At 42.7% G+C, this 19164-nt stretch overlaps 2 protein-coding genes across 14 annotated transcripts in view; one reads left to right on the top strand and one right to left on the bottom strand.

Annotated features, from left to right (window-relative positions):
• SMARCA4 (SWI/SNF related BAF chromatin remodeling complex subunit ATPase 4) overlaps positions 1 to 13166 on the top strand; it is a 67407-nt gene extending 54241 nt beyond the window's left edge. For 5 of the 9 annotated variants that reach the window (XM_088137655.1, XM_088137661.1, XM_088137659.1 and 2 more), the window contains 6 exons: positions 6286 to 6539; positions 7850 to 7958; positions 9719 to 9820; positions 10448 to 10580; positions 11716 to 11855; positions 12177 to 13165. In XM_088137655.1, coding sequence (XP_087993781.1) covers positions 6286 to 6539; positions 7850 to 7958; positions 9719 to 9820; positions 10448 to 10580; positions 11716 to 11855; positions 12177 to 12209 — 771 coding nt within the window. In that variant the 3' untranslated portion in view covers positions 12210 to 13165. Of the gene's footprint in view, positions 1 to 6285; positions 6540 to 7849; positions 7959 to 9718; positions 9821 to 10447; positions 10581 to 11715; positions 11856 to 12176 lie in introns of all 9 variants that reach the window. The other 4 variants (XM_088137662.1, XM_088137660.1, XM_007432500.4 and 1 more) reach the window with 3 other exon arrangements.
• Positions 13167 to 13574: 408 nt separating this feature from the next.
• DNASE2 (deoxyribonuclease 2, lysosomal) lies at positions 13575 to 19145 on the bottom strand. Of its 5 annotated transcripts, XM_025169364.2 has the most exons (8): positions 18452 to 18694; positions 17658 to 17713; positions 17453 to 17565; positions 16469 to 16646; positions 15902 to 15983; positions 15556 to 15720; positions 14398 to 14595; positions 13575 to 14259 (listed from the first exon to the last, which is right to left on the bottom strand). In XM_025169364.2, the coding sequence occupies exons 3-8, from the start codon at positions 17545 to 17547 to the stop codon at positions 13901 to 13903; spliced, it is 1077 nt and encodes a 358-aa protein (XP_025025132.1). In that variant the 5' UTR covers positions 17548 to 17565; positions 17658 to 17713; positions 18452 to 18694; the 3' UTR covers positions 13575 to 13900. The 5 variants fall into 5 exon arrangements, with proteins under 5 accessions (XP_025025132.1, XP_007432557.1, XP_025025131.1 ...); XM_007432495.4 differs by lacking the exons at positions 17658 to 17713; positions 18452 to 18694 and adding an exon at positions 18705 to 19145; XM_025169363.2 differs by lacking the exon at positions 17658 to 17713.
• Between the last annotated feature and the right edge of the window lie 19 nt (positions 19146 to 19164).

The following is a 19164-nucleotide window of genomic DNA, read 5'->3' as shown; positions in this document are numbered from 1 at the left end:
AAGCATTTTTGTACACTTCTAAGGATAAGCTACAGAAAGCAGAAGAAGGCTCAAGATGTGCCTGCTCCACTCAGCACCTGTTGTTGTTTGTGCCTGAGGTATTACCTTCTTTCTCATAGACTCCTCCTTCTTGCTGGAGCCCTGTAAACTGGGACCACAGGAAAAAGTGTGACATTAAAAATCGGAATCTTTTTACAGCAGTCACTAAGAAGACTCCTCATGAGAAAAGATAGCTGTCCTAAGAAAACGGAGAAGTAACTTGCAACTTTTTTCCTGGCATTTTTATACCAACTCCCTTTATTGTATATAATTCCTTCGGTGTAGAAAATTAGCAACGACTTCAATGGTTACAAGTTCATATTTTTTCAGAGATAATTTGACTCTGTTTTTTGCTTCTGAAGAAGCATAGAGGCTATTTTATAATGATAAGAATAATTTTTTCTCAAATAATGGATTCAAGCTCCTTTTGTTATCTATCCTCAAAGGAATATCTGATTGCTGTTAACCTTAAAGGGTGTCTTGCTTTCCATGTGCTATTGGAAAAGAATAATGCTATAAGACCACTCTTCCTTGAGATTTTAGTTCTACTATGATGCTGGTCAGAGTAGATGCTTTTGGACTGCATAGACCAGTGATCAGATGCCATGCCAAAGCGTTTCCTTCATTATGGGATTTTTTGAAGTCAGTTACAAATTTTGGGTAATTCATGCCTGTCTTCCCTCAAACAAACTCTGGAGACAGGGGCAGGGATACATATTGAAATGCTATGGTGAGATGCATGATTTGCATGTACAGTATAAGGTCTCAGGTCCAATCCCACTCCCACTTTTAAAGTCATGGGTAGACTAGTGACTGAGGAATCTTCCACTTGAATCTTTGATTTGTTGCAGCCATTCGGTATAGATTGCCCTTGGTCTGATATGGCATAAGATGGATATCTCAGAAAGTTTGCAACATATCAGAATTACTAGCTAAGTCTTAATAGATTCACTTCTGTGGTCATTATGGACATGAATCTGCTACGTATGATGATGCCATAGGATATCTGCATTCATTTCACTTCCTCGTTCAAAAAAATCTAACCCTGAGATGGATGCCTGTTCTGGTGAAGGAAAGGAGATTAAGTGGTGCCACAGCATTTAAAGTGATGGTTCCTAAATGGCTGATCCCCAGGGAGTAACTATGTTGACAGATACAAGGCTGCAAGACTGGGAAATGTGGATTTCTGATTTATTCTTTCAGAATTCACTTGGGTATTACACCTTGGAATTCATACACAGTCTAAAGCCATCCAGAATTTCTTAAGGAGCTTCCTATCCTTAGCAGCTTGGGCCTCTGTCAGCAGGAAGAGTACTACTTACTGGGTCACAGTTTGGACTGGAAGTGAACTTAAAGCATTGCTGAAGATATACTGGAAAGTTTGGGCTTTTCTGTTTTCAGATTTTTAAAAAATAATTTTATCTGTGGGCTCCAGTTTGTGGAAATAGCAGCAGTTGCCTTTTATGGTTGAAAAAGCACAGAATACGCATTACAGACAAAACAAGTTGATGACCTCAATGCTGCAAGATAGCTGCTGATTAAGAGAAAGGTCAGCGCGCCACTAGCAGTTTTCATGGCTTCAGTTCAACATTTAAGAATAAAAGCGACACCCTGTTTATTCACTTCCTAAGCACTAAGCTGGAACAAGAAGAGCCCCAGTGGATCAAGATCAAGCGCTGTCATGGGGCTACGTGGTATTTCCAGTGGCTTACTGATGCAGGAGAGAAGCGTCTGTGGGCAGCCTTCTCCCTGAGGCATCCAACAACTTGTTTAGCATATGAAATAATCATAAGAACAGTGCCCAAAGCAAAGTGCTGACGTGTGTGTAGGTAAAGCAACGGACCTCTCGAATCATCCCAGTGATTGGACCACTGCCCAGCAACAAATAGAAAAGAAAATTTGGTCTTAACTATTAATTTTCCTTCTGTTTTTTAATGGGCAGTAATCCAGCACTTGCCTGTTGTAGGATGCTTGTCCACTGGGGAGCGTGTTGGTGGGATGGGCCCTTCGGTGCTAGGCCAAGAGTGACTGGTTGTCCAGAGGAAGAGGTGGTGACCTTTTAGTCCAGCCCATTTATATTTTCCTCAGCATCTGCCCCCATTGGCTGGGCAGGGAATATGCCCTCTGTCTGGACTGCTACCTATCAAACAAGTAGAAACAAAGAAGGTAAGACCAAGTTTTCTGTTTTATGCCATGTTTGAGGGTGGCAGGGAGAAAGATAGCCTAGCCTTTTTTGCTTCTACACTAAGTTGTGTCAAAAAGTAAAATGTTTTAGCAAAGGGGAATGGCAATCAGCTCGTATCATAGAAACATAAAGTAAAATCAGAATGACCTGCCAATCAAGGTTTTTTCTCTACTCCTTTTACTGCAGATCACTTTGTTATTTCTTGGTGGCTCTAATGAGTTCATTTTTTAATCTAAAAATTGCACAAAGGTGGGCAGGTTAGATAGAAAAAGGCAACCAAATGCTGCTGTTGTGCTATGTGGATTAATTAGTTTTTTTGTAGAAACAAGCCACTTTCCTCAAATTGATAAAACTGATAAAGAAAATGGGAAACTGTGAATCTTTGAGTGACACTGTAGCCTTCTTCTAACAAAAGAACAGCTGGTAAGAGCTGGAAGATAAGAGGAACAAAAGCACTTTCCATAACTGGATTGAGTCAATATATAATATCGGATTGAATCAACATATACATTTTGCTGAGAGAATAACAACAATTGCCATAAGAGAAAACAGGAAGCTAATCATTTTGAGGGAGGAAAATCACTCAGACCTAGTTTATTATGTCGTACAGCTATGTTCTGTTTCATTTGTCAGTGAAGGTTTATACTATATTAAATTGGACTTTTGGCTTTTCTCTGTAATGTGGCGAATGCTGGCTGACAACAAGTGGTTCAAACATTTGAATAGGATGCTGCAGGAAGGCTCCACAAGAATTGTGGAGACAAATTCAGGGACAGCAGCCACCTCTAAGGAGTGCCTTGCTAACAGAAAGATAGCTTCCTTACCTGCCTTTTATACAATATGTTAATTTTGTGGGCTAAACCTCCTTTATGGCTTTTCCTTTTCTTCTTAGCCCTGAGGAATTCCTGCTTGCAAAACCATTCAGCAACCTTTTTCTGTCATTCTGGGGAGAGGCAACATGTCTGAGATCCTTATGTGATCCTTTCAGTTGCCAATATGAGATGCACTTTCAGGCTTGGCTATAGCTTATGCACTAGAAGGTCAGTCACACCACCAGGCCTGATCATGCATTTCAGCGAATTCTATTTTACGTTAATTGGTTTATATAGACATTGGGAACTTGCACCTTTTTGCTGCGTGGAAAAAGACAAAAAGTAAACATGGAACTCAGTCTTTTCCTGGGCTCATAAAATAATGGTGCCAGTCTGCAAAGACAGTCTGCTTAACTGTTACAGGAGAGAATGTCTTCAAATTGCCTCTATTACTCCTGTTCCCCTTCCCACTACAAGAAGAAAGTATCCCCTTTTGAGGAAGGAAAAACAGGATTTGGACCCTCCATGGCTGGGCGATGGAGCTATGGATTCAAAGAGAAGGGAAGGTTTAAGAAGGTTGTATTCCCAAATGGGTAACCTAATGGAGTGGGCAGCCTGGTGCCCTCTGGGTTCAGACTACACTTTATACACGCCTTTGCCATTGGAGAGGCTAGCTATTAATCCAAAATATCAAGAAGGAACCAGGTTGCCTCATCAGCAATAGAGACTTGCAAGTGAAATTACTTCTGCTTCAAAACTGAGGCAAGTTTTTGCACATGACAGTCATGAGGAAAGAGGTTTTATTTTTGTCCTGGAGCAAGAGAAAGAGACGTCTTTTTAGCCCCCGGCAAATTTCCCATTGGTTTTCTCTTAGCCTTTTATACCTGTAGCCTCTAAAAGCACATAACACCTTCTGCAGGAGCCCAAGCAGCATCCTCAGGAGCATACAGTACGTCCAGGAGACATTTCAAGATTCCAGTATGGCCTCCAGCCTACTTACCTTTTACTTCAGCTTATAGGAAGAGATTTAATTACCTTGCCAGAATAGGCATAGCCAATGGAACAGCAGTATTTCACATCTTACATCTTTTCCAGATATGCACAAATTTGTCACTAATAGAAACAGAGACTCTGTGAGAAAACGGAAGCTACAATTCATAGTTCCTTGATTAATTACATCCCAGTCTCCTTTCTTTGGAGTTGGCTTTGGCTGAGCCATGTGATGAAATGCTGGGACTTTGGAAGGAACTGAGCAGAAATTCAGAGTCCTGCCCATCCTTGTATTTTCATTCCAGTTGTGAGAGAGACACAGGGACAAGGGCACCTGTGCACATCAGCTTTCTGCACTGCTCTGTGTATTAGCCAACACTGAAGTACATTACTGGAAGTACAATGAAAGAGATCTATTCTGTGAATTACAAGTATAAATTCACACTCTTTACTATTTCGGGGCATGGAGCAAATCAGAGATGCAGTAGCTGTCTCCCAAAGGCCAGGCCTAAAAAAAAAAAAAAAAACAGAACAGATTTCTAAGCTAGTATTTGCATACATTCAGTCAAGAGCCTTTTCTATCAGACTTGCTCTTCACCATTTCCTGGATTTATCAGACTCCATGTAAGACATACAAACACTAAGTTTCAGTTCCTTAAAAGCTGGCATTGTGATGTCTATGCACCACAGTTTTTTTTCTAGAAACTGGGGCAGAGAGCACCCCATGGTTGTGCGCACATGTTGCTGCCTTGTTGCCAGGGAGGGTGGCTGATGCGAGATGTAATGAAGAAGAGCCCTGGAATCTCAGGCTGTAATTTCCAAGGCTCATTTCTTTTATCTGCGATCCCTCCAAACAATAGCATAATTAAAGAGTTAGATTGCCCCTGTCATTTGAAGTTGCCAAGAATAGCTTATAATGTATTGAGTCTAACACTGTATATTTGCCTACCAATGATTCTCTCCTAGCCCAGAATGGGCAGCCTATATATTTCTTGGATAAAGAGAAGTATGGGTCTTGAGAAACCCTGTAATATTTCCCACTATCTGGAAGATCAGAGCTGTCACCGGTTTATTAAAAAATGGGTTTGCTGCCATAAATTGGACAGGCCTCGAGTTCAGAAGATAGGCATTCAAGGTGGGATGAAGAATCATTGGATCTATTTGCATGTATATACCTTAATTAATTAAACTCTATCATTCCATTTCCCTCCTCTGTTTTCAGTATGCCATAATTCGCTGTAGGTTAATTAACCAGTTTCCTGTTAAGGTCTGAACTAGCAAATTATGGATAGAATTGGAGTCAAACAATTAGTTCAGAGAAGAAGTATAGCATGGTGTAAGAATAGTGGTAGAACTTGGTGGATAAAAGGAGGACTGCAAACAAAATGAAGTCTTCCTTCTCCCAGGCTTCTAGAAGTTTGATGCCAGCAATTAAGAATTTTAAGAAGTTAATGTTTTTCATCTCTGTATTACAATATCAAAGAATGGTCTCCTTGATTTCATTCTTTTTCATAAGGTATGTCTCATAAAAGGTCCTATATTTTAAGCTACTTGAGGACAGGAACTCTGTTTATTTGAAATATCATGTAAAGAACAAATGATGAACAAACTAGAACCATGTTGGCAGGCCATTCTCCAGTTAAAGACTTTCCATAATTTGCTGACATTACAAAGGTGTCACAATTGCAACTCTAGGTTCCTTTGCTCTGAATGTTGAGTAAGTGAGATCCTCTAGCCATGTATGACTAGGAAAATGAAAGATGGGTAGTTTTACTTGTGAGTTTTCCTACTTCTGTTATACATGGCCTTCAGTCAACTTGCTTCTTTTCCTCTCTTACTGTGCAATCTGAAGCATAAAAATTTATGGCTAACGGGTGGTTAGTAGCCTCAGGTCTCCTTGCAGCTTTGGAAGAAATTGCAACAGAACTGGCAGGAAGGGGCATCCCCACAACCTGCTCTGCATGGTTTCTACAGAGTCTTCTGCCTGTTGGCCCTGTTTAACATGAGAAGAAAAGCTTGTAGGTAAGAGAACTAGCTTTCCTTCCCCACCTTTTAGTGTTGCAGCCTTCCATGATCCATAATTGACTACACCGGGAAATGATGCCTTTGGGGAAGCAGCCCATGTAGACATCCCATTCCTCACTGTGCTTAGGTGGCTTGGTTGTGTGTGAATGTTCATGTTCAATCATTTCACAGTGTGCTGTTGTCCCACTTACTTTTCATTGCACCGGGCTGACTGACTGCTGCTCTTATCTGTAGGCCATAGAAGAGGGCACCCTAGAGGAGATTGAAGAGGAGGTGCGTCAGAAGAAATCCTCCCGCAAGCGCAAGAGAGATGTAGATGTCAGCTCCTCCACCCCGACCACCAGCACTCGCAGCCGGGACAAAGACGATGACAGCAAAAAGCAGAAGAAGCGTGGCCGGCCTCCTGCTGAGAAGCTGTCTCCAAATCCACCCAACCTCACCAAGAAGATGAAGAAGATTGTTGATGCGGTGATTAAGTATAAAGACAGGTAACCGAAAGAAGGGATGTTTCTCCCTCTATAATTTTTACATTTTATACCCTCAGTATTTCTCCTCTGGACAGATGTTTGTTTTGCAGTACCTAGATTTTTATTGCTTCTGCTGCCTCTGGATTGAGATTTATGTGAAAAACTGAGACTGTACATGTCAGAGAGAGGGATACTGTTGAGAAGGGAAAAACTGGAATGGAGTGGTATGAAGTGGGTATGAATGACATGCTGGAACAATGAACTGTTGCAACCTTTTTAATAGATTGGTTGTCCTATGAGTACAAAGGCTCATTTTTTCAGGGGGTTGGAGATGGCAGCAGCAGGCCATTTACTGTATCTTTCACCCCTTGACAAGTCTTCTGCGCAATGTCACTTTCCATTGGGTTGGAACTACAGCTCCCAGAATTCCTAGCCAGTCTGATGTCCCAGTACACAGAGGGCACCGTGTTGGAGAAGGCTAATGTAGATCCTTTCTTCTTAATCCACTATCTGGATTAACTAACAACAATGAATTTTTATAGCAGCAAACATATTTTTTGTCTAATTGTAGAAAAAACTATTTTCTACAATTCCTGTCTTGACAATCCTGCAGCAAGCAGTTAACTTCCCTCTCCTCTGTTGTAAAACAAAGGTTTGGTTTTGTCTAAAAAATATCGTTTCTCAGGTCTGACCCATCCCATCAGTGTTGCTCTTCTGTGTTTTGAAAGACCTTATCCACTGCATGCCAGGGTTTCAAATTCCGCAGCCAATGTAATGCTTCAGAGACATACTAGACAATATTTGTATGATTAGACCTATATTTAAGGGTTTAATACTGGGGGAGGAGAGCAATTTTCAGTAGGAAGATAGCATGCAGGAAGAAGATGCCACACTTTTTCTCTCCAACCATGATCCCAGTGAAGTTAGAATATTGGGGGAAGTGGGGGATAAATCACATCTTCCAATCAGCATTTTTTTTAAAAAATGTGACATGCTCTAGCAGGAGAGAAGTATCTTCATCAGATTCACAGCTTGAAGTAAGAAGATTTAGATTTAAACTTTCCTACATGTTATATAGATAAAAATTGATTTGCTATGCCAAATATTAACAAATAGATATTCATCCTGCAATTAAAGTAAGCTGTTCCTTAGCTACTTTGGTGGATCCAGCATGTCAACCATTGATAGGTGCACTTCAGTATTTGAAATAAAATTGCCTTGATATTTTACTTCACTTCTCAGTCCATGACAGCCAGGGTAGACGCCTCTGATCTGACCTGCACTGAGAAAGACACATTGTTTCAGATATTTTCCTTTATCTTGTCTTGTAGCAGCAGTGGACGTCAGCTTAGTGAAGTCTTCATTCAACTGCCTTCTCGAAAGGAGCTTCCAGAGTATTATGAACTCATTCGCAAGCCAGTGGATTTCAAGAAGATAAAGGTACCTTAAGAATTGTATTATTGTTCTCATCTGTCTCTAATATAGAGGTGGGACCAATGTTTGTCTGTTTATTTACCTGATTTACATCCTACCTTTATGTTGTACAGTTCAAGGCAGCATATATAATGCTCCTGCCTCCTATTTTCCCCACAACAACCAACCTGTGAGGTGGGTTGGGCTGAGAGTGAGTGACTGGCCCACAGTCACCCAGCCAGCTTTTGTGCCTAAGGGAGGACTAGAACGCCCAGTTTCTAGTCCAACACTTTAACTGTAACACCAAACTGGCTCTTGGTAACAGGAGTGTTGTAATAGGCCTGTTGGCCATCTTAAGCAGGATGCAACATTTTGGTTTTGCATCAAATAGGGCAGTTTGCACCTCATGTGAGGTGACCAACCCGAGAGAAGCACAGTGGCATGTAACCACAGCAGATTTCACTTCCCATAACCACTCAGATGATGATATCCTGTCAGACTGGGAAGACTGACTTGGCATTGGTCGTGTGATGGGAAGGGTAAAGTAGCCCCCTGCAGCAGTTTCCTCACATGATCACATGCACTTGGGGCCTTCCTTTTGTCCCCTTGTTTAGAAGAGCAGTTTGAACCCTGTAGCTTAATGCCTACAACAGGTGAGTAAACAGTGATTTTCCAGTGCAGCGTAATTAAGAGGTGCCACTACAGTCTCTACTGCAGGATGCCCACCATTCCTCTGCATAATTTCTGAGAACACTTTTTGATGAAGCTAGATGGCTTGTAAAGAAGTGTTGCACATAACTGTAATTTTAGTATGGTATATCTCATTTGAAACATGGAAGTAGTAGCTATCAATACTACATTTTACCTTTTCAAACTGTGTTGTAGGTTATGTCTTAAATAGTTCTTAATTTATTTTAATGCATTACAATGTATATATTCAAAGGATGCGATAGCAAACTACACAGTTTCCTGAACAGGATGGTGGAAGTGTTTGTAATAGTTTGCAGTTTGTAATATCCTGTGATTTATTAGATGAAGTCATTCTAGGTTCCTAGTACAGCTAACTTTTTTAAAACTCCAATGTATCTTATTTGCTTGCTTAGATAAACCTAGATTTTTGGTCTAATCATTCTAACATGGAAATTTCAAAATGCCCTCCCTTCAACAACAAAAAATCCATGAGCACGTTAGATCTTGAGCTTGTTCCTATTTGCATTTTAACTTCCTAAAATAGCATGACATCATCTAAGGCTTTCAAACAAATCTTTGGATTACCAAAGATTCCCCCAGTCCATCAGTTGAGTGGCACAATTAATGATTTCTCTTGATGCTTTTGAGATGCCAAAGTATCAGATAGCCACCTTGCTCATCTAGTTGTGCAAGTTCTTTTGTTCAACGATCAGTTTCAGTCAGTATTTTCACATAACCCAGTACTACTGAAGCATTGTATAATTGTATATAATTATTGTATAATTGTATATAATTGTATAATGGATGTTTTTTCTAGGTGTCTTCTAAGTGAATTAATAGCACAGATGTCCTACAGAACCCATGTTGATGTACTAATCATCTCTGTCCATGTTCCTAAAAGAATTTTTGAGGATACTGTCCCTTTCAGCTTTAAGGATTGCTCTTTTCTCCTTTTGGTTGCTGAAAGATGCATACAGCTAGATGAAGAAAACAGGACATTATCTCACTCTGATGACTAGTAAATAAAGGCAGAGATCTAAATCTTTTGTTCAGTAAACACTCTTTCGTTTCTTTTCCCCTCCCCACCTCGCTTTCAGGAGCGTATCCGGAACCACAAATATCGCAGCCTGAATGATTTGGAGAAGGATGTCATGCTCCTATGTCAGAATGCCCAGACTTTCAACCTTGAAGGATCTCTGGTAAGACATCTCCCTGCAATTAGAGCGTGTTCTTGACACAAAAAAGTGTACAGTTCCCCCATATTGTGAGTTGAACTAGTTCTCCTTTAGTTAAGTAAGTTAGGACAATCAAAATGTGTTTTGAGAGACTCATAGTTTCTGTGCTGTGTAAGAAACAGATGGGTTTGGTATTTTTTATAACACCATGGTTGTGGGCAGAATACATATAGCAAGTGTTAAGTATGCACAGAACTCCTTTGCAGTGGTGCAAGAATTAGTCTTAAATAATGGGTAAGAATTATTAGGAGATAATGAGTTTTATGAAACTCTAAAGCTCTTTTCTATTCTCTCTCACATCCATAACCAAACGTTAGAAACTCCTTTAGTTTACCGGTAATATATATCTGATGCTGTTTCAAATGCTACTGCAACCAATTCAGTAGATGGTCTTAGGCCAGCCACTCTTTTCTACTCTTCTCCCCGTCTTCAGTATGGAACCCAAGATTGTTGGAAGATTACAGCAAGACGTATGATAGGAGTAGACACTCAAAAGCGTTGCAGTATTATGCAATAGTATTAGCCTAGTGGAATGAAAGTGTTACATCAATCATGATTTCTACATCCTCTTCCTGCTATGGTTTCCTACAGATTTATGAAGACTCAATTGTACTGCAGTCTGTCTTTACCAGTGTGAGGCAGAAAATTGAAAAAGAGGAAGACAGCGAAGGAGAAGAGAGTGAAGAGGAGGAGGAGGGGGAAGAGGAAGGATCTGAATCAGAGTGTGAGTGATTTTTTATTCTGCATTTATTCTGCAGAGCAAATGTATAAACTTTTCAGAAAAACCTGAAAGGCTCATTCTAGTTGAGCTGAACTCCTAGTAACTTCATGGGCACACCCGTCATTTTCTTGGCAGCAATACGGAAGTGATGCGCCTTCTCTGGGCTATGTTTCGACTTCAGAGTCATAAAACCCTAGAGCTGGAATGTAGCTTAGAGGTCATTCAGCCCCCTGCTCCATAAGAGAATCTCTGACAAATGACCATCCCGCCTTTATCTGAAGACTTCCAGTGAAGAACTCATGTCCTGTTTCAGTAGCAGACAGCTTGCAGTCAGGAGGTTCCTCCCGATGTCTGGCCCAAACCTTTCTTGTAATTTTAACCTACTAGTTCTTGTCTTGTCCTGTGGGGCAATAGACAGTGTTTACAACCCTTCTGATAGCATATCAGAAGACTGCTATCACATCTCCCCTTAGTCATATTTTCTTTAGGCTAAAGATACCCATTCCTCTTGGTTTCCAAACATTTCACCATCTTAGTAGCCTTCTTCTGAACTCGCTGTAATTTGTCACTTTCTTTCTTGAACTGTGGTGCCCAGAGCTGGACATAGTACTCCATGTTCCTGTTATTTCTGACCATGTACTGTATCCACCTATGACCCTGTCTGACTTTTGGAGATAGCAAGGGCTGGCTAGGTACCTCTTATTAAACACAAGAAAAAGTAAGATTTTGATGGGCTGACCAGAGAAAGTATGTGAAAGCCTGAAATCAGAGCCACCAGGAAAGGTGACATTTGACTGAGCTAGGGTCCAGGCTGAGGAAAGCCTCATCCTCCTCTTTTTGCACCGTCCTTAAGTATGCATAAAAGACTGTTTGATTTTTCGTAAGAAGAAAAAGAGCTTTTGATGTGGTTATTTTTGATGTGGTTATGAAGCGTAGGAATACAGTGATGCAGATTAAGTTTTGTCATAATGGAGTGTTTGGCAAATGTATAAATAGAAACATGTCTGTGTCCCTCTTGCATATGCGTGTATGAAAATGAGGACAGCTCTCAACCTGTTCTGATCATACTTTGTAACAGAACAGGAAAGCGAATTCACAGCCAGCTATGCAGTCTTACTCTGTCTTTTCTTCCTCCCAGCTCGTTCTGTCAAAGTGAAGATTAAACTGGGCAGAAAGGAAAAAGTACCAGACCGAATGAAAGGCCGCAGACGTACCAGCCGTGGGTCCCGGGCCAAACCTGTAGTTAGTGATGACGACAGCGAGGAAGAGCAAGAAGAGGTAGCTAAAACCATTGATTTCCCCCAAAGTGTTGTCAGTGATCCTAGGAAGAGAAATCCGGGCGCTTTTGTTGGAGGGGAAAGAAAGAAGAGAGGCTTTTCCATTTAAATAAGCAGAAAGGAAACACAAAACCGAGTCCTACTTTTCAAGATGCTATATAGTGCAATGAATAAATGTTAGACCTGGGTTCATCCATGAAACTTCCTGGACGATCACCGCTCTCTTGCCTGTCTACCTACTTCCCAGGAGAGCGAGGAAGATACCTGATACATTAAGGTACATAAAAATGCAACTAAAAAAGTATTTTCCTCTTCTCTCCAGGATCGCTCAGGAAGTGGCACAGAAGATGATTAAGTGACATTCCATGATGGAGACCTCAGGCATCAGTTTTTCCAAAGCAGAGATGCTCTAGTCCTTTAGCTGCAATGGGTAGCAAGAAACATAGTGTTGGATGTGGGTAAACTGTATAAAACTCTTCCATATTTATACTGCAGTGAAGATGTAGGACTTATTTGTGTCTTGCCTTGTCCTCACATCAGTAGCGTTTGTAACAGCATTAACTGTTTAAAAAAATTATGACTGGGGGAACACTTGATCTTTTTTTTTCCTTTTTATGGCAGTACTATTTTCAGTTGCAGTATTGAATCACTGTAGTTTTAACTTATGGGTGCATGTGTGTAAGCAGTCCATTTCCTAGTACTGTATTTTATGAAACAGGTCAAACAGCCAGCTGCTCCCCCCAAAGTGAGGTGAGGGTGGCAGGAGTAACTGTGTCAGTGTCACTGGATTTCAAACAGTAATAAATTAAGCAAAAAAACAACAACCCACCATCACCGTGGTGCATTTGTTAAACGTGCTTCTCTCTTACGGTAACTTCAGCGAGAGCGCCTCCCATCAGTCCAGTAAGGTCTAATTGGTGCATCCATCTTCTGATCCGTTCAGAGAACGAGCACACTCTGCTTAAACAGCTGTCCAGATATTCCTAAATTCCCATCTGGCTTCTCATCTGTGAGTATTGTTCAAAGGAGGTGGCAGCACAGGTTGCCATATCCTATTATTCCAGATTGCATAAGAGGTTTTGATCAGGCCGGCTTTTGTAAAACAGTTCTTTAAAGCATTTAAAGATGAGAACATCTTTGAGAACATCAAAACACATCTTTAAAGCATTTGAGTTTTTAATTATTTTGTCTCTGGTATTTTCTTCATACTGAAGGACTCTGCTTCTTTTATTCACTTCTGTGTTTTGTGGGAGAAGAGATTGCCCTGCATGGCCTGCTATGTGATGGAGCTACATTTTTGGGCTAGCCAAGAATAACAAGAGAAGGGAGCAAAGGGGCTCCATTCCAAACTGAGTTAATTTCTAGATCAGTGTTTCTCAACCTTGGCAGCATGCTTGGCTGGGGAATTCTGGGAGGTGAAGTCCACACGTCTTCAAGCCGCCAAGGTTGAGAAACACTGTTCTAAACCATGTATTCTGTAAATCTACAGAGTTATGATACACATGTGGAAGTTACTCAGGACGTTTGTGGTTGCTGTAGTTAAAAAGATGTTGTAATTAAACAGACTACTATGGCCTTGTTGAAAGCTTTCCAGTTACTCAAGAAGGGGCAGGGAGGCTTATCCTCAGATCAGACTACTATTTCTCTCATACTCAGAATTTGCACACGTAAAAATATTTTCCTTGGAATATCCAGATTTTGGAAATTCATACAAAATAAACAATGTATACATTTTTATTACAGGAAAGGAATTTCCTTCTGTATTTTTCCATATAGCTCATGTACCCCCTGGAAGTGCTATTACGTAACAGGAAAAATAGTGTTATGAGAAGTCCGAAACATACAGGAACTGCTGCTGGGAATTAACCTTCAGAAAAATCAGCGGAGCAAAGCAGCAGCACAACTCCTTACATTATGCTATGTAGGGAGTTAATATGCCGTGACCAAGAGAGGCAGGGGCACTAGTACTCCTTGGAGTCACCTCTAGTCATCTTTCCCGATTAGCTGAATTCTGCTCCCTTAGTATCACTGAGAATCTTCAGCCAATTAGAGTCCATATCCTGTTGTATCACAAGCAGTATAGTTCTGTACCAAGGAGTGGAAGCTTTTCCAAATAGCAAAATCACGGCAACAGAGGGTACCACCCCCACGGTGTTCCTCTGCATGATTACGATTCATGTCTCCGACACAGGCCCACCCCGGGTCACGCTCTGTCCCAACACACCACTTGGAATGGTCCTTCGTGGAAAAGAAGGGGGTAGCTGGGTCCCGGAATGCCAGTTGTTCCACATTGTAGACATTGAACTGACCAGAACAGTTGGATGCCAGAATCCCTCGAGACTTGACCCAGAACTCCACATAGAGATCAGTGGCAAGAGCCTGGGCCAACCAGCCAGAGTACAGATCTGGGTAGATTAAATAATAGCACATAAATGTATGAAAACAGTTCTGATGTAATTGTGTGGCCATATTCCCTTACCCTCCCTATGAACTCCATTGCTTTCTACACCTCTCATGACTGATCATCCCCCATCATCGCTTACCATCACCGAAGAAGCCGGATTTTGCAAAGCTGACGAATTCCTTGCCCCTCAGTGATGTAAGAGTCACCCGGGAGTTCCATGGCTCTTCCTCTACATGTTGTCCCTCAGAAGCATTCAACAAAGCAGGCAGATCCTGGGCAAAGGCACCTTGCACACGGTAATCGTAGACATCAGGCTCCGTGAAGAGCAGCTGATTCCCTAAGGCAGAAACATGGTGTACGATGTTAGACGCATTGTCTGGGAGGCCATTATATTTCTGTACTACTGGGATCTCCACTCTCCAGTCTCATGCAGGCCCATTGCTTTCCCCACTCGCCAAAGCTGACCGGCACTTCGTCCAGTTGGCCAACAAGAGAGTGCCGAAACTGGGCTCCTTTCAACATGTTACCACCCCCATCCCGATCTTGCTATGCTTGTTTCTGTAGTGAGGCTAAAATATGACACTATTAACTGACTGGTTATCCAAGGCAGCTTACTGACTGCTGGGAAGGGGGGAAGGCAAGAAGCCAGGGACTCTTAAAAACCACAACCCAGAAGTTTTGGAATTTGAGATTTGGGGCACCTAAATAGGGCTGTAAATGTGGGAACCTAGAGACCTAGCACTACCGTGTGGAAGCAGCCTCAATTTATCAACAGGAATAGTGTCCTTGAAATGGAATCATTTCAAAAGATGGTGCTACCTAGTGAAAGTCTCCTGCTTGTGTGCATTCTATTCCTTTGCGGGGACAAGGGACAGACTGCCCTTCATTTTCGTGGAAAGACTTCGCATGGCATGGTTTAGATGACTGGCTGGCATACTGACACATGCATTTCAAGGGAAGCCAGTGCCAAAATAATTGGTTGGAATTCTTCCTCCCAAATTTTTGTAGCTCTTGAACAATAATTTTAGAAGTTATTAATAATTTTAGAAGTTACGCTTCTTAGAAGCATCAACCTGTCTGTTCCCCTGCCCTTAGTTTCCTTGGTAACACCTCTGGTAACTTGACTAAATCTTCATAATTCATTTCTTCTCCTGCACAGGCCACAAATTCAGGGAGATTTTAGTTTGGGGCAGACATTTTAGCACGTCCTAATCAAATGCCCTGAAATAATCCACAAGTTTTGATTTTCAGTATGGAGGTTCTATACATCCTAACATCCCCCAGCTGTCACACCTACCTATGGCTTTGAACTGGCTATAGGGGTAGGTGACACAAACAAAGCTCTGTCCATAAATCAGCGCAGTGTGGGGCCAGGCATACTCCTTCTCATCTAGCCTGGGAGGAAAGTGAGGCGTGCTGTGAAGGAGCCAGAATCCTTGAGTTCTGTCCAGAAGGATGACTCCTGAGAGGGGGGAAAAAAAACCAAAGCATGTGGTCAACCTCTCTCCAGCTGTCTTGAAATCCCAGAAGCGCAGCACCAGGTGGCTCGTCTGTTCCATCACAGACTAAAACTGGAGAAAAGTCCAACACTGTAGGTCACAGCTGGCCTATTTCTTTGAATACATTTGATGCACGGGCACTACCTTTTGTATGACCCTTAGAACCAGAGGAATTCTCGTTTGGTGGTTCATCGTTGTACAGGACATAGGCCATCTCTTCCTCCCACTGGAGGGAAAATAAAACACAAGTCAGGTACAGCAGGGTTTTTCAAACAGAACTTGAGTGGTTTCATGAGAGATTAAGGGCGAAAAAAAGCTTCACTTGAATGCAGATCTTGGGGTATCCGCAGTGATTTTTTTAAAGGGGGGGCTTGTCAGCTGACATTCCAAAGCCCCACCCCCCCAGGGGCACTTATGCTCATGACAACTTGACTTATTGTTTTGCTTCTTGAACAGGAGTTCCGGGAATTTTTTTTTAATTAATAGGTTCCACAGCCAGAAAAAGTTAAGAGGATCTATGGCAGCCTCACGCCTGCCTCAGCTACTGTGGCATTTACCCCCATTTTGCATCCAGTAGCCATTGGTGTGGTTCAAGAGAAATCTTGGTCAGTAGAGACGAGGTCTTTCCAGTGAGAGCCACGTCACCCCACTGCCACTGTTTCTAATTTGGGACCACGAGAAACTCTGAAACTGCTCTTTTTGCAGACTCACCTGCCTGTCTGCTGCCTCCTGATACAGCTGATTCAATGTTCTGCCCACAGCTCCCTCAGTACTGTTCATCAGGCTCCTCCCTTGCACCCAGCCCTGGGTACGTCCATCTTGATACATGTACCGCATGCCCTCTACTGCAGAGCTATGATAGGACTTGGGCAACTTGTAAACAATAAACCTGTAACGCAAGGCCATTAGAAGTCACAACCTGCATATGGATAAGAAAACTCCTGTATTTAATTTCCAGTGAAGTTATGGGTACGCAACATGACTTCATTGCAGGATTAACAGTTATAGACTGAAAGGAAAATAGGAGATTGAACATATTAGGGATGCAAAATCCTGAGGCAATCTAGGGAAGCGGAGAGTCTCACAGGGTTTCAAAGACAGCTTTATGTTGAGAAACAATGTTTCTCAGCAATGGCGGCTACACTACAGACCACCCTTTGGCCAGAAATCCAAATGACTCAATCACTTCTGACCTTTAGAAAAACCTTAAGAGCTAAGATGTTCAGCAGGGCATTCATTTCAGGTCAGTCACCAATACATCTATTAGGAATTTTGTTTGTAGTAATCCATGAAAAATTCTGACAGTTTTAAGGATTGTTTCTACATTATTTCTGTATTTCTGTTTTAATTGTACACCGCCAAGAGTCTGTGTAGAGTGTGACTGTTGATAAATACAATAAATAAATGCATTTTCTGACTAAAGAAGGCCAGGGCAGAGTGTACTGCTTGCATCTCTTGCACCAGACATTCCAAATCCACTGCTCATCCATTCACGGATGGTTGCAGGGAAGGAGTTGGGGTCAACAGCTGAAAAGCCTACAAGCTGCCAGAGAAACAGGAAGGCCAAGCAGGGAAAAGGAGAGGTGGAGAATCTACTTTACTTCTTGTAAACTGCTCTGGAGGCTTTGATGAAAGGCAGGAAAGCCGTCTTTTTAGAGAAAATAAACAATAAAACCAGGTAAAATGGACACACACCAGTCCACAGGCTGCCCAAAGTCATCGTAACAGGAAATGCTCCCGTAGACAGCATTGTGCATGAAGGCCAGAGACAGCACCAGAACGAGCAGCATCAGGCTTTTGCAGAACCCCTGCAAAGAATGCACAAGCAATGAGGGCCGATGATGGCTAAAAATGAAGGTCAGGACAACAGTGACCATGTTCCACCACCATCCTAATATACCTGTTAGTTTTCCTATGAAAGGTTTCCAGCTCTTTCATTGAACTGAGGGCAGTTTTCTATCCAGATGTTCAAGGGGAGGAAAAGGGAACTGGCTTATTCTCCAACATATTTTCCCTTTCTAATATGCCTATCTCAATAGTCTACTCTCCTAAATTTTCTTCCCAATTTATTTTCACCTCCCTGCTTAGCAACTGGAGTTCGTAGTCCTGAAATACCAATTATTTTGTCCTACGTAGCCCCTAGCGGCCTCTGCTAAGACTGTGTTCAAAGGACATATTCACACTGAACCATAAAGCAACCACCTGTGCTGGATTTGCACAACACGGAGAACTGGTTGGCTTGCTCATCACTCACTGTATCGTGTGAGCACTGCCTATAATCAATGCCTGTTGCCTCTCTGAGCATGTGAAAAATACATCTTTCATTGAAGTGCAATTCTTACTACTTCCCCCAGTAACTGAGATTCAGGTTAGAAGGACAACAGTCGTGAAACAGAAAACGCAAAAGAGCCAAAACCAACAAGTAACCCAGAATCAGTCTAACCCAATGTTTCTCAGCCTTGGCAACTTTAGGATGTGTGGACTTCAACTCCCAGAATCCTGCAGTCGAAGTCCACACATCTTAAAGTTGCCAAGGTTGAGAAACACTGGTCTAAGCACAAAAAGATTTACACCCCCCACCCCGCCCCCGCATCTCATCCTAGTCCACGGACTCGCCCGGAGAAGTTAAATCAACCTGATGATCTCCATATATCTTAGACTGCAACGCCTATATTCCCTGCACAGCATAATTACGGAAAATGAGAGCTGACACCCAACGCTTCTGGAGGGCGTTAGGAAGGCTGAGTCACAATCCCAGGCAGGGGCTCCCCCTCTCAGCGTTCAGGCAGTCGGGGAGGACGCTGAAAAGAAATCGCGGGCGAGGGAGCGCGCGCACGGCGCTTACACCGCGCTCTGCGACCCGAGACAGGAAGCTCTCCCGACCGTTCCGCTTCAGCCTCCTGTATGTCCGCTCCTCCCCGCCTCGCCTGTTACTAGGCTGACTCACCTGGCCGTCAGAAGATGCCTTCGACAGCTTTTCCTGATGCTCCGGAGGACGTACGACTCACGACTCACGACTCACGCAGTGCAGCCACAGAAGGGGGAAAGGGATGAATGCGGGCGGGGCTCTTAAGCAGCTCCCTTGGCAAGCCCCCCGACCTAACGCGCCGCGCTCCTACTGAAAGGGAAGGAGAAGGCGGCGGGCTTGCCGAAAGCTCAGCCAGCAATACTGTACAGTACCTACTTCCCCACGGCGAAAAGAATCATGTGCCTTTGGCCCCACCCTTCCCACTTTTCTTCGGCGGCGGCTTTTGCAGCAAACCCGGAGCAGAAACAGAGGAGGATACCGAGCTCCCTAGGCGCCAAGCGGGGATGGCGGAAGGAGTTCGGAGGCGCTTGGCCCGGGCAGCAGCGCTCGTGGGAAGAGGGAGGATGGGCACTTGGGTGCACCAGCCGCCTGAAATAAG

This window comes from Python bivittatus, unplaced genomic scaffold, assembly GCF_059951505.1.
Source record: "Python bivittatus isolate LINGU-HERP-01145 unplaced genomic scaffold, Pbiv_v1 ctg000220_np1212, whole genome shotgun sequence".
Lineage (NCBI taxonomy): Eukaryota > Metazoa > Chordata > Lepidosauria > Squamata > Pythonidae > Python > Python bivittatus.
Note: the sequence above shows the minus strand (reverse complement) of the source record. Positions and strands in the feature narration are given on the sequence as shown.